General features: G+C 44.7%; 1 protein-coding gene across 3 annotated transcripts in view; it reads right to left on the bottom strand.

Annotated features, from left to right (window-relative positions):
- Positions 1-4,988: 4,988 nt before the first annotated feature.
- stau2 (staufen double-stranded RNA binding protein 2) overlaps positions 4,989-15,702 on the bottom strand; it is a 500,403-nt gene continuing 489,689 nt past the window's right edge. For all 3 annotated transcript variants that reach the window (XM_078540321.1, XM_078540322.1, XM_078540323.1), the window contains one exon: positions 4,989-6,112. In XM_078540321.1, coding sequence (XP_078396447.1) covers positions 5,980-6,112 — 133 coding nt within the window. In that variant the 3' untranslated portion in view covers positions 4,989-5,979. The remainder of the gene's footprint in view (positions 6,113-15,702) is intronic.

Below are 15,702 nucleotides of genomic sequence, written 5' to 3'. Positions count from 1 at the left end.
TATCAATGGTTTAAGTGAGTGGGCAGAAAAGCAGCAGATGGAATTCAATCCAGAGAAGTGTCAGGTAATGCATTTGGGGAGGGCAAACAAAGCTAGGGAATACACAATAAATGGGAGGACATTGGGAGGGGTAGAGGAAGTGAGAGACCTTGGAAAGTATGTCCACAGCTCCCTAAAGGTGGCAGGACAGGTCGATAAGTTGGTAAAGAAAGCATATTGAATGCTTTTCTTTATTGGACAAGGTATTGAACACAAAAGCAGGGATGTAATGATGGAACTGCATAAAATGCTGGTTAGACCACAGCTGGAATTTTGTATACAATTCTGGTCACCACTTACAGGAAGGACATAATTACTCTGGAGGGAGTATAAAGGAGTTTTATAATAATGTTACTAGGGGCTTGAAAATTGCATCTATAAGGAGAGATTGGATAGGCTGGGGTTGTTTTCCTTGGAACTGAGGAGACTGAGGGGTGACCTGATTGAGGTGTACAAGATTGAGGGGACTAGATAGAGTAGACAAGGATGCCCTGTTTCTCTTAGCGGAGAGGTCAATTACCAGGGGGTACAGGTTTAAGGTGATTGGTAGAAGGATTAGAGGGGACATGAGGAAAAACCTCTTCACCCATGGGATGGTGGGTGTTTGGATTTCGCTGCCTGGTTTGGCAGTGGAGGCAGAAACCCTTAACTCATTTAAAAGGTACCTGGATCTGCACCTGAAGTGCTGTAACCCGCAAGGCCACGGACCGGGTGCTGGAAGGTGGGATTAGAATGGGCAACTAGTTTTTTATTTTTTATTTTTCAGCTGGTGTAGACATGATGAGCTGAAGGGCCCCTTTCTGTGACATAGTCTTTCTATTGTTCTATATGGGGATAATGTGGGAAAATGTCATTGAGCTAGAAGATCAGCCATGATTGAGTTGAATGGTGGAGCAGGCTTGAGGGGCCAAATGACCTATGTCTGCTCCTATTTCTTATGTTCCTATGTTCCAACACCCCTCCATGCCCCCTCATATCTTCCATGTCTTCTCCACACCCGATATCTCCCATGCCCCTTCCATGCCACCCATGCACCCTCCATAGCCAATCACCCAGTATCTACTATGTGCAGAGGTACTGAGCAATTGGCAAGTCTGACAAGTCTTTGAAATAATCATGAAACTGACACATTAAGCCGAAGGTTTAAAAATATCCTTTGAAAAAATGGCTCAGCTGATAACCTCTTAAAAGTGTCAATTAGCTACAGCCATTCATAGTATCAATGTCAGAAGCTTTTATCCTCTTCGGATATCTTAATCTAGTGTAAATAAACATATATAAAGTGAAAAAAAATCTCTTGGAGCTCAGCCAGCATACTTAATGAGGCCAACTGATAACTGTATCGACAAAAGCAGGCTAAACAGATGGCCTCCTTATGAATTCTTGTCTGAGATCCAAGAATGGATAATGCACATGGATCTTAGCAAGCAATGTTTATACAGCTACAGGGGAAGGGAAAGCATTGTTTGACTGACATCTCAATTATCTTATAAACCTGTTTACTTTGAAGAGTTTTTTCACTGCCTGTGTGCTGCTTTCCACAAGATTAAGAGGTCTGAAGTGGATAAAAGCTCTGACCTTGATAATATGAATGGCTGTGATTGACAGCTTTGTGAGAAGGTAAGAGGGCCAATGCAATTCAAGTGGGAATGTTGAATGACTCTTTATTTTTAGGTTGATGACTCAGGATTAGTCTTCTCCCATGGTTTACAACTCCTCTGAGAGGCAGTGAACCATGTTTTCTTACAGAAGGGGCCCAGCTCTACTAAAATTGCGGGATTGGTGGGTTTGAACTGTCTACTCCTGTGATGAAGCTGGCAAGGGCAGGAGTGTTGAATGCAGGCTTGCTACTTGCATCCTTTTCCCATGCTGGTGAAAATTGCTGGACATGGGAATGGGGGTGGGAATCCCTGAACTGGATCCCACCCGCCGTTTTTAAAGAGCTCCCATGTTGGCTCAACACGGTGCTAATCTGGGCCTATGTTTTCAGCTGTCTCAGCCGCTTTCCATCTTCCAAATAAATGGGCATAGCCATTATAGGGACATGGCTGCAAGGTGACCAAGGCTGGGAACTGAATATTAGGGGTACTTGGCATTTCGGAAAGATAGGCAGAAACTGAAAGGAGGTGCGGTAGCTCTGCTAATAAAGGATGAGATCAGTGTAGTGGTAAGAAATGACCTTTGCTGGAAGATCAACATGTAGAATCAGTTTGGGTGGAGATAAAAAATAGCAAAAGAAAGAAGTCACTGGTGAGAGTAATCTATAGTCCCCCTAATTGTAGCTATACTGTAGGAGCAAATAAATCAAGATATAATGGGAGCTTGTACAAAAGATACTACAATAATCATGGGCAATTTTAATCTGCATATAGATTGGATGAATCAAATTGTCAAAGGTAGCCTTGACGATGAGTTCATGAAGTTATTCAACGCAGTCTCTTAGAGCCAATATATTGAGGATTCAAACAGGGAACAGGCTATTTTAGATCTGGTAATGTGAAATGAGACAGGATTAATTAATGATCTCATAATAAAGGAATCCTCTAGGGAAGAGTAATCATAACATGATGGAAATTCATATTCAATTTGAGAGTGAGAAAGTTTGGTTTCAAACTAATATCTTAAACATAAATTAAGACAATTACGAGGATATGAGGACAGAGTTGACTAAAGTGGACTGCAAAAACAAATGGAAAAGGAAGATGGTAGATAAGAAGTACCAGGCATTTAAGGAGATATTTTGAAACTCTTAACAAAGATTTATTCATAGAAACATATTCCATTGAGAAAGAAAGACCTTATGAGAAGGATGGTCCATCCGTGGCTGACTACGGAAATTAAGGATGGTTTCAAACATAAAGAAAAAGCAATGTTGCAAAGATTACTGCTAGGCCAGAAGATTAAGAATTTTAAAAAACCAGCAAAGGCTTTCATGCTGGAGGAAGGTTTGTGCTGGAGTGCCCCAGGGGTCAGAGTTGGGACCCTTGCTTTTCCTGATTATATATTAATGACCTAGAGCTTGGTGTGCAGGCATAATTTCAAAGTTTGCAGATGATACAAAACTTGGAAGCATTGTGAACTGTGAGGAGGGTAGTGTAGAACTTCAAAGGGATGTAGACAAGTTGGTGGAATGGGTGGACAGGTGGCAGATGAAGTTCAATGCAGTGAAATATAAAGTGATTCATTTTGGTAGGAAGAACATGGAGAGACAACATAAAATAATAGGGCACAATTCTAAAGTGGGTGCAAGATCAGAGGACCCTGGATGAATATGTGCATAAGTCATTGAAGGTGGCAGCATATGTTGAGAGAGCAGTTAATAAAGCATACAGCATCCTAGGCTTTATAAATAGGGGCATAAAGTACAACAGCAAGGAGGTTATGTTGAACTTATATAAGACACTAGTTTGGCATCAGCTGGAGTATTGCATCCAGTTCTGGGTGCTGCACTTTTGGAAAGATGTAAAGGCATCAGAGACAGTGCGGAAAAGATTCATGAAAGTGGTTCCAGGAATGAGGAATTCAGTTATGAAGACAGATTGGAGAAGTTAGGGCTGAGAAAAGAAGGTTGAGAGGGGATTTGATGGAGGTATTCAAAACCATGAGGGGTCTGGACAAAGTAGATAGGGAGAAACTTTCCACTCGTGAAAGGGTCAAGAATAAGGGGGCACAGATTTAAAGTAATTGGTAATAAAAGCAAAAGTCATATGAGGAGAAACTTTTTTAAGCAGCGGGTGGTTAGGATTTGGAATGCACTGCCTGAGATTGTGGTGGAGGCAGGTTCAACTGAAACATTAAAAAGGAAATTAGACTGTTATCTGAAAAGGAAGATGGTGCAGAGTCACGGAGAGAAGGCGGGAGAATGGTACTATGTTAGTTGCTCATTCGGAGAGCCGGTGCAGACATGATGGGCCAAATGGCCGCCTTCTAAATTCTGTGACTGTTAAATTGCTAGTGGGTTCTGTACATTTTACTGCTGGTGAGCACTAGTAATGTTTATTGTTCATATTATATTGAATGGGGTCACCTGTTGTTGATGCAAGAACCTGAGGTGGATTCTGTTAAATAATCTTCTTAACAAGTGACAGTACAAACATCCAGGTTTCACAGTATGGGATAGCCAATCTGATTAAGGTTATCTGTTACTTTTTGAGCACTGCCAAAGGACAAATATAATTAAGAAATAACTAACATGGTAGATTCGAGTTCCCTTTTAAATTACATACTGTAACTTATAGAACCATCGGGCAGAACTTAATGTGTGGTGAGTTTGAGGTGGGGGGTCATTTAATCAGACGGAATGGTGCAAAAGCGGGGGACCGGCCACCTTCCCGCTTCTGTTAATTAAGTCCAGGGTAGGAAGGCTCATAGATGGTCTTCCCGCCCGGATGCTAATTGAGGCCCTCAAGTGGGCAATTAATGCCCACTTAAGAGCCTCATCTGGCTGCCGCTGGTATTCAACCAGCAGTGGGTAGGGGAGTTGGCACAAAAGAAGCCAGAAAGGAAAACCCGTGGGCTCCTTGGGGGGAGGGGGAAGATCCCTCGTTCAAAGGCACTTGATGTGTGATTGAGGGCCCCGGCATCAGGAAGTTAGGGGAGGGGAGTGGCTGCTGAAAGCCCTTGCCTCTGACACCTCCTGCACCCCATTCCATTAGCCCCACTCTGCAATACCCATCCTACCCTCACTTTTTGACTTGGGGTCCCTCGTCGACCTTGAGCTTCTGGTGGGGCCATTGCTGGGCAACTGTCACCGCTCTTGATAGGCACTTAATATGGTTGGCCTTCCCCAAAGGGTCCCTCGTTGGCTCTTCAGTTGGTGCGTGAGACCCCCATCACCTGCATTAAATTCCACCCATCTAATCTGAAGCAAGGATCACTACCTTTGGGGTTAATACCCTTAAAGCTGCATTGCATTAAAAACTGTACTTAAATAAAGACACTAGACAAAATTACACATGAACTGATGTGGTTTTACTGCATTTGGCCAATCATTAATTCAAAACTAACTAATCCGTACAAAATTCAACTGAGTTTCACACCTTCTGCCCAATTACCATAGTTTACCCAAACAGAATATTTTAAATAAATCAATGTGTTATGCTTTACTGTAGATGTGGACCTTTCTTTCTGCTAGGATTACCTTGTTTATCCAGGTCCGAATGCAGTTATTAAAAACACTCAGTTGATGCACACGGTGGGTTGTACAACACACAGAATGGGTGTAGATGTGCTTCACAGAACAGATGAGCAAAGGGTACAAAATGTTACTGCTAAGCAAGACACCTCAAACTTCTGTGATGGTAATGAAAATCAAACACCATAACTGCTTTCCTGGAGTATAATCTTATAACCTCTACTGATCAGTGCTAACATCAGTTCATGTATCAATAAGCATTTTTCTTTGTGATTCAGCCTTTGCATACAACTCTTGAATAGCAGTCTGTATCTTAATCATATATATGCATATAGAATGACAAATGCTTATATCAGCATAAAAAGATAAGCTGAATGACTATATATGAAGACAACAACTACAACTCTCACGGCACTGCCATTGGTTAACTTTAAATACTCAAGCATCATAAAAAGCTGAAACTAAAGCTGCACTAAGAAAAATTGGTGGTTACTGTAACAATGGTGAAGTATTTATAGCCAATGGTGGTGAAGTATTTATCTTATCAATTTTTTACAAAATCACTTTCCACTAAAAATTGATATATATCAGCAGCATGATAGCATATCTACTGCTAACAGGCAACCAACACAAGTATTAATTTTTTTCTGCAAAGGGGAATCTATACAGTCTGGTCATTTCCCTTGCAAATTAACAGTACCATGCATTTTTTCACTTGCAATCTGTTAGTGTTGTCTTCACATAAATTCATATAATGGTATTGGTCATTTCCTCATACACATACACCCTATCGCATGTTGACAGGTTTATAAGGATGCAGTGGCAGCCGTGGGTGCTACAGGCTCCTTGACGACAGCCTTTGAATCCTTGCAGTCCTGAGCTGTGGTGCCTGAGTTAGCCTGTTTATGATCTGCTTTCTGTGCCAGATGTTTGACTTGTCTGTAAAAATGAATTGATCTAAATTAGTAAAAAAAACCTGAGTCACACAATATCAATTTATATAAATAGATTACACTGCACCTTTAATTTAAAAAGTGAACACATAATTATAATATAGTGGAACATTACAATATAAATATATTTATGAATACAACAAATGAGAGCTGAGAGAAATATTATCATATTGGATGTTTTGGTGAATCACATTAGTGCTTGTCAAGTGCTTTTAAACTCAATAAAATCTCTCCTAGACCAAGAACACATTTTTAAGATTTATAAATTTTCTGAGTTCTCATTAGGTATATCTCACGCTGTGAGCACACGTTAGCAAATTGCGGGCTCTTGGGTACCTGGCCCCATAAAAGGCTTGCAAAATCTATCCTATATACTACATATGGGACCTTTAATGTGACCTGTAACAACAATGAACCTGTCCAGTCACTGCATGAAATTATTATAACCCTGCTTCAAAAAATTAAATCTTAAAGCCCTTTTCTTGATCTGCTCACTACTTCTAATATTTTCTGTATTTATTTCAGATTTCCAGTATCTTGCTTTTATATGAAGTAATAAATTTGGGTTGGGATTCTGAAATAACATGTGTACATATATGGAAAGGCAAAGACTGGCTTGGCTTTGATATCTCCCAGGGTCAAATAGCCTCACAACATTCACAGGGCGGAATCGACCCAGATCTGTAGCGGGCGGGAAAGAAGTTGTTTCACCCACCGGCTGCAATGGTGGGTTTTCGCATGGTATCGTCTCATTGCCGGTGTATCCTACCTAATTAGCAATGCATTCACAGGAATCACGCTTGATCGATGGCGGGTGGGCTTGGAGTTGCCCGCGACACCATGACCTCAGTGCTTCCTCGCTCCGGGCGCCATATTTAAAGTGTACCAGAGCGCATGCCTCCTTCGCGTCTACAGACCAGGACTGCTCCAGTGAACAGGTGGCCCCAAAAGCAAAGAAGATGGCAGCCTCCAAATTTAGTGACGCCTTTCCGAGGCGCCTGCTGGACACAGTGCAAGGCCGCCGCGATGTCCTCTTCCCCTGCTCTGGCCACAGGAGATCCACCAGAGTCACCAATCTGGCCTGGGAGGCAGTGGCAGCGGTGGTCAGCGCCACCAGAGCACAGAGGAGGTCAGTGATCTAGTGCAGGAATAGAGTGAATAACCTCATCCATTCCACCAGGGTAAGTCAATCACCTCATCATTCTCAACTCACGCTCACAAACCCATCACACATCCACAGGGATCTCACAGCTCAAAGGACAACACCACTAACTCTCATACACACCCTCACATCTCCATCAGGCTCATATCCTCTGAAGCTCGCGTCCTCATCCGATCCATGGCTCTGCTCACCACACAAACATTCCATGCAGTGCCATGTGTCCTGCTCACACTCTCTCCAAGTGTTTTCATGCAGGAGAAGCTGGTTCACCAAAGCAGGGAAAGGTCCCAGACTGGGGGTGGAGTGGCCCACATTAGGTCCCTCACTCACTTTGAGCAGCATGCCATCGCCCTGACAGGTGAGGATATGGACCGTGTCTGTGGCAACAGTGAGGTCGGTGGCAAACACCAACATGAGAATACTGCGCCACATCACCCCTCTCTCAATGCAACTGGGAGTGCTCTCTCTGCTGCTTTTGACTCTGCTGCCATGCACTAATTATCTCTACTTTGGTTTGAACTCTGCCAAGTGACCCATACCCTCAGCCAGCCAGTCCCTCAGCTCCATCCAGGTCCTTACCTCTAGCCATGAGGACACCTCCTCCATTAAAGAGCTGGAAATAAGCAGCCTGGAAGACCCAAAACAGCGCTCACCCACACTCTCCACCAGCGCAGAGACACATTCCTTGGTGGGATCTACATCCAGAGCAGGCTCGGGTTCACATCTGGTGGTCACCGTATGAACACCACGTGTCCGCAGCAGGAGGAGGCAGGTTCAGGCTCTTAAAGGACTGCTGGGGAAGAGGCACCTGTGAGGTCCAAATCAGATGACGAGCCTCTGGATTCGGCCCTCCAGCTCATTGTGGAGAGTTAACAGAATGCAGGGGAACATCACACAGAGCTGTTGGAAACCCTCAACAGAGTGGCACACGAGTCGGGGGAGAGTGTCTGGCTGCTCTCTGATGAAGTGGTGCCCACATGTGCATGTATGGAGGTCTCCATGGGAAGGATGGCAGACGTCATGGTGATCTTAGTCCAGCAGATCATGGAGATGCATGCAGGCCTTCACTCCATCGCAGTAGCCATGGGCGAGTTCCTGCGGTGACAACACGAGAGGGAAGTGGGGCACCTCAACGTCCCTTCAGGTGCTCCTTCCCCTCAAGGAATCAGGCCGGGGCCCTCAGGCACCTAAAGGGAGGAGGAGAGGCAACTGGACACCTCTGGATCATCCACTCAGGAATCTCAGAGGCTGTCCACTCCCTCGGAATCCCCTTTGCCTGTGATCCCCTCAACCTTGTCCTCTGTCACCACAGGGGGAGCAGCTGGCCCACAGGAGCATAGCCAAAGCAAGCCAGGGCTTTCCAGAAGACACATGTCAAAATCATCAGAGGCAACAGGACCAACCATTGCACAGGCTGTCTCCACCCTCCACGGATGCCAGGGCAGCACCTAGAAGAAGTAGTAGGCCTAAAAAAGTTAAGAAATTCTGATAACAAGTAGTGCATGGGTAAACACATTTTGTCACTTTATAATCTGAAAATATATTCACTTTCACTGAATAACATGTAATGCTGTCTTTCAGCTTCATTGACAAGCTTCGTTAGTCCTCCCACTATATGCTCCCCTCCCCACTAGCAGTTCAGCTGCACGCAGCCAGGTAATGAGTTATTTTGGAAGGAGAAATGTGTGTGTTTGTGTGTGTGTGTGGGGAGGCAGGGCCTTTCGGAGGCTCATGCAAGCACTCTCCCATGCACACGGAGATCCATCAAAGTAATCTGACTATCCCGAGCATTTTCAATGCTGGCCGGCTGGGGTTCCCTTTCAGTTGTCCGTCTGAGCTGACCTGCATCTCCACCCACCCACTGATCACACTCCCATGCAGCACCTGTGCCTGTCCAACATGAGGCTCCGCTCACTTTCGATCTCGACAACGATGATCGTAGTCACGTTTTTGCTCAGCTCCCCTGTCCTTTCCCCACCCCCAGCCACCCACGTCCTTTACCCTCGGCACCACCTTCCACCTCTCCACTGTCACCGACCAACCCGAACCCTTGTCTTTCCAGGATGTCCAGGTGAATGTGCACGTTCCCTAACTTCTTGAGAATCCCAACCCCTTCCACATTGACCTCACCAACTTCCTCCTTTTCATCCCCAGAGTCCATGTCTGCCTCCGAGTCCCCACCAATTACCCATGCTGTCCCTTCTACTGCTATCGTCGCATCCTCACCCTCCCACCCTTCCAGCGCTCTCTGCCCCCTTTCATACTTATCATTCCCTCTTATCAGGTTCACCCTCAGTTCACTCCGCATGAGGCAGTCATTGACTCCACTGACCCCTCCCTTGCACGTAGCAGCCCATGGCCAAAACCGTGATGTTCCGAATCAGAACCAAAACATCAACAGAGATCTTCCACCTTCACTGGGCTGCTTTGTGGCAGAGCCATGTCAATGAGAATCCACCCAGCATGTGTTCCTCCAGAGTCTGATAGCTGTAGGGCTCCAGCATCTTCCGCTCCTTGGATGTGTGCGATCTGATCCAGGCCCTAACGGCCCTGCATGTCACATTTGTCCAGATATGTTCTGGCCGGCATGTTTTCCTGCCGGCATAATGGTAAATCTGGCGTGGGGGGAAATGATTCTGGTACAGCCTTACTTTGCATCCCATTAGCGGGATGCAAAGCAGGTTCGCATCAGACTCCAGCGGCATTTGCGTTCCGCCATAGTGGACAGCATCAGATGATCCCACTGTGCTTTCACACCAGCATGAAACCGTTTTTTGGCCTTTCTGCCATATTGTCTCCCCCCAGCTTGCCATGATGCCTGACGCCAACAGGGCCAAAATACCAGTCACAGCCTGGGCTCACACATTGCTCAAGTGGCGATGCATCAAACACCTTCCAGCACCATGGTATAAGTCAAATTTTCAGAAGATGGCAGCTGAAAAATTGGAAAAATTCTAATACAGCATTCGCAAGCCATGTGCTATTGTGAAGTTGATTATTTAATATTATCTTGATGATATTGCATGCATGCAACATTGAACAAAAGACTTTATACTTAAAGCAAAGTGTTGCAAGTAATATATTTTATGCAGATAATTTGTAAAGCAATGCTTCGTCTGTGTTTTTTTAAGCTTTGGGCAAGAAAATAGGTGCCACCTCAATTTATTTTCACTATTTTCCTGCTACATCAATAATTCCAGGTTATTCTTGCAATATTACCCAGGGACTCAGCTATACATAACATAATATGCTGATGGCTTGGGCTTAGAGAGTTGAGGTAGCCTGTAGAAAATAATTCTTTTTAAAGGCCTAATTTAAAAATTGCATTATCTCTCCACAGAAAATTTTGTGGAATATGCCAATAAAAGTAATGCATCCCACTGTTTTAAGGGACAGAATTTTTAGCTCGGCATGCGGGCACGCTTGAGCGTAAAGTAGTACGTGATATTTTGGTCGGCGGGCGTACGCAAAAGTCAGAAGCACTCCCGCCGCCAATTAAGAAGCCTATTAAAGCCATTAAAGTTGTAATTAACTCCAATTTTTTGTGGTCCGTCCAACCTTAAGGTTGGTGGATGGGCGAATCGGCCAGGCGGACTTTACATTTTTCTTGAAACCTCATCCAAATGCAGGATGAGGTTTCCGTTATTACTTTAAAAAATAAAAATGTTTGGACAGAATTTTCATCATCTATATGTTCAGGTGACTGATTCTGATGCGTGGACAATCTTTTTTGCATTTTAAAATCTTTATTCAATGCTTTTAAATTCTTCAGCTCCCTGAGGCAGCTCTCTGCCTTCAGGGAGCTTTCATTCCGTGCTGCCCCGCGCCTGTGCTTATGTCAGTGGCCGCCCTCCACCCGCCCCCACCCCGGCAGCGCTGAGCATTTCAGTGCGCCTTTCATGCTGGCTGGCTCTTACTTGGCCAGCCAACATGAAATTGCGGTCGGAGGCCTGTTCCCCGACCGCTCCCGGGCCTGCTGATTGTGCCCGCCCACCGAACTGAAAGTCCTGACCAAGGAGTTTAGGTATAAAATGATCCAGAAAGTTTTGAATTTTTCAATTTCATTTTCTCAATGGGATAGTTCTATCTGCACAATTTCCTGGCTAAGTCCATTTCTACCTATTGCCTCTATCGTCTTTTGGCTTGATAACTGAGAGCAATTCTATGAACTTTGACAAAAATATTCACAGGCATCAAGCCAACAAATGCCAAAGAATTTAATACCAGCAGAGGAAGACCAAGGAAATCACAAAATCCATTGGAAGATGTGAGAATTGTAAGTAAAGTAAAATAAAATTAAAGTGTAGGTAAAATAAATCCAGCAGGATAGGTTCTCCCACCAAGGTAGTGGAAATAGCATGAAGTTTAACCTCGACGAGGTAACTTAAAAGGATATCATAAATTTATATGGGCACCCATTACCTGAGTAAACTTCAGATAAATGTAATTTTTTAACAATTACAGAAAGATTTTGTGGAACAGCTCCACTCTCCTAGGCCTTGGAACAGCGTAAAGCTTCAGCTGGGGTCATGTAACAGAGAAAGGCAATGCCACATTAGAAGAGGATCCACAGCCTGAGGAAATTTTATAAGGAAGAAACAAATTTAAAATGAGTCATCTGAGTGAAATAAATTCAAAAATGAAGCTGCCAAGGGAAGAAAATTAAAATGCAAGTTACGAGGTGTTTTTATGTGGAATATTTGCAGATAATAAGAGAATAACGAATTTCATAAATTGTCTGTTGATGGAGTCACTTGAAGAAGGGGATCTAGCATTAGCTCGTTCAGTTCCACGCTTGCCTCTGTGCCAGAAAGTTGTGGGTTCAAGTCTCACTCGGTGATTTGACCCCATAAAGGTGCAGATAAGATAAGCAAATGTTATTATCAGCTATCCATCATGAGCTAGGATGATTGTCTTTCATGAGTCCAAAGATGGCTGATGAGGCTGATTCAGGATCTGCAGACTTTATGGCATGTAGAGCATTTGTTGTCATGTTGGATGTCTGATCATGTATTATCAGTTCAGATCATGGCATGTTCTTTTCGCTGCTCTCACTTTTCCTCTTCATTTTATTGTCGTTGAGTCTCAAAATACTGGAATCCTTCCCACATACACCATCAGGTTTGACCCAAGGCGATGGTCTCCTAGGAGTTGATGTCAATGTTGCATTTCTTCATGTTGGCTTTCAACACACTGTCAAACAGGTATATCTTTCCACTGGAAGGTCCGAGCTACACAAATAACAAACCAACTATCTTTATGACAACAATGGGAACCAACCTAGCCAGGGAGAGTTGGCCTGACATTTGGACAATTTTGAGAATGCAGATTCTGGCACAGCCATCTGTTTGTTACAAAGTGGAGTGTTTAATGCAAACTTTCCTGCTAGCTTTCCTAACTATAACTTACATTTTCATAACATCTTTAAGGGATGTGGAAGACAGGAGAAACTGGAGTTGTTCTCCTTAGGACAGGGAAGGTTAAGAGGAGATTGATGGAGAATTCAAAATCACAATAGTTTTGATAGAAGCTGCAGAACAGGTTCGAGAAACTAAATGGCTAACTACTGTTCCTATGGGCAGAATTTCCCCCCCGTTAGGCAGGCTCAGCGGGGGTGGGCGCCGCCCGCGATCGGGGCCAGAAGGCAATTTCATGTTGGCGGGCCAATTAAGGCCTGCCCAGCGTGAACTGGGAGCAGCAGCGCTCAGCACTGCCTGTGTGGGCGGGGGTGGGAGCGTGAACCGGGCGAGTGCGGCCTTCGCGCATGCACGCGAGTGAGCGCTTCATAAGCTCCCTGAGGCACAGAGCTGCCTCAGGGAGATGAAATGTTATAAAAAAAAATAAAGAAAATAAAAATGTAATGAAACATGTCCCCTCATGTCACTCTATCACGTGAGCAGGGACATGTTATTATTAAGTTTTAAAATTTTAATTTAATTTTTATTTGCTTTAGGAAATCTCATCCCGCCCATGGATGAGGTTTCCCAAAGAGTGCAAAGGACGCTTGGTGTTTTGGCTGCTGTAAGGTTGCCAACTTCGGCACACGCCCACGGAACGAAATATCGCACGACTGCATGTTGATGTTGGGACGCTCGCCCGACATCAACGGGTGTCTGGCTTGCACCCGCTCGCTGAGCTAAAAATTTTACCCCATGTTCCTAAACTGTTTTTAATGAAGGGTTGGTGACCAGAAAATACAGATTTAAAGTGATTAGCAAAAGAACCAGAGGTGAGATGAGGAAACATTTTTTTTTACACGGTGAATTGTTGTGAACTGAAATGGGCTCAGGCTACCAACTCTCAGGGAAAAAAATAAGGGACACTTTGGCATGGGGGTGCTGTTGTCTACACTGTTGGAGGTGCCACCTTTCATATGGCACACCGTCTCAAGTGGGCATATAAAAAAATTCCATGGCATTATTCCAGGAAGAGTGGGGGAGGAGGGGTGGTGTTCTCCTGGTGCCCTGACCAATATCTATCCCTCAGACAGCAACTGTAAAACAGACTATCTGACTACTTTTCCCAATGCTGTTGGGATCTTGCTGTGTGCAAAATAGCTGCCATATTATCCTACATAGCAACAGTGACTACACTTCAAAAGTACTTATAGCTGTAAAGCACTATGGGAACTCTAAGGGTTGTAAAAGGCGCTATACATTATTGTAAGCTCTGTCTTTCTAGCTTCATAGAGAAAATTCTAGACCTTACAAGTGCAGATAATAGTAAGGGTATTATTGAGGATGAGTGGATAGTCCTAGACTTGATCACAAATCAACTAAATGACTGGGATAGCATCAGGCCTCCAGGCAAAATCATGAGGGATCAGTTGGAGAATGATACAATCAGGGAAAGGTTTGCCATAGAATGGAGGCAAGTGTTGACAAAAACCAAAGTAACCGGGACACTGAATAGATTTCGTTTGGTAGCAAATAAAGTGAGGAAGCCTGAGAAGCAGCCCAAGAGATTACAGTAACTAAAAGAATCCAGGCACGGTTCAATAAAATGGACAGAGATAAGGTCACAGAAGGGAGCTAGAGATTCAGGAGATAGTTTGGACAGAAATGCAGACCTGAATTTAATGGCTGGAAAGCCAATGGCAACCCAGCCACAGCCATTTCTGGGAGCCCCAACAGGATTAACTGCCTGCCGTCAGGTTTCTGCGACTCTAAAGGTGAAAAGCTGGCCTCCAAGAGCTGCCAGCCAATCAGCTGGCCGGCAGCTCTTCAGTCTCAGCAGTGCCACTGAGAGCTGAAGCGGCTGCTGGGATTGCAGGGACCTGGAGCAGCAGCATTGATGCAGGTCCTGGAGGAGAGGCGGGTGGGGCGGCCTCCCCAGGGCCAGTCAGGCAGACCTCGGGGAGGGTGTGGGGTGGTAGGTTGGGATTGGGTGGTGGGAGTCTTTCAGTGGAAGTAGCCCTTGCTGCAGGCAGGGGCCTCTGTGGTGCATAGGTTGTACAATGAAAAGGGCAACCCCCACCCTGAGCCTGCAGGGAGGCTACTAGGTTATACCTGGTAGAATACCAGCAGTGGCAAGATGAGGCCCTTAAATGACCTTTCAGTGGCCACTAAATGCAATTCTTCATTGGCCTACAGGTGGGAAGGCTGACATCAACCTTCCCTGCCCCGAACTTATCTTAAATGGGGGAAGTCAGTTAGGTAATGGGCTCTTCACCCTGCACCTTTCCACCCCATTATACAGGCCCCCACCCCGCCCTGGACGAGGGGTATTTAATTCCCTCTGCAGTGTGCAAGTCACCAAGAGATTGTAATAATAGGAGATTTCTTGCTCAAGACAGCAGATATCCATGTGTGTCACAAAGACTATATCAAGAGGCTTACCTGGAACACTGAGAAATGCAGGAAAGGGCCCAGTGGTGATAGCCCACAGAAGGAGAAATTCAAGGGTCTTAAAAGTCACACATGAGGACCATCTCCAAACTCAAAGCTAATGTTCTCCGGTAAACTTCCAGTGTTTTAGAAACAAGCAGAATTTTTCAGGAACATTTACAATATAAATGGAATGCTGACATCACAGTGTAAAAACGGCTGAACAATATGGATTGTTACTGATGAGAATGGATACAATTAAACCCAAGTAAGGAGAAAAGCATTACTGGTAATGTTGAAACAGCAATAAAGAATCATTTAAAATAGACTGATTAGGGGTGGAGTTGAGGGAAAGGAGACGGGATCCCACACACATTAAACATAGGGTGGGATTTTCCGCAAAATCAGCAAAGTCCAAAAACAGGTGGGGAAATCAGCGTTTGACCCGTCAACAGTATTGGTGGCTTTTTCCACCATGTCGTGCATCACTTTGTTGAAAAAATTGAGAGGCACAGGTTTCATGCCAGATCGCTGGCCTCGGATTTGCCCGTCCCACCGTCACCTCAGGCCTCTTGTAATCCAGACACC

The sequence above is a fragment of the Cetorhinus maximus genome, chromosome 4, assembly GCF_964194155.1.
Source record: "Cetorhinus maximus chromosome 4, sCetMax3.hap1.1, whole genome shotgun sequence".
Taxonomy (NCBI): domain Eukaryota; kingdom Metazoa; phylum Chordata; class Chondrichthyes; order Lamniformes; family Cetorhinidae; genus Cetorhinus; species Cetorhinus maximus.
This window is presented reverse-complemented; position numbering and strand designations above follow the sequence as displayed.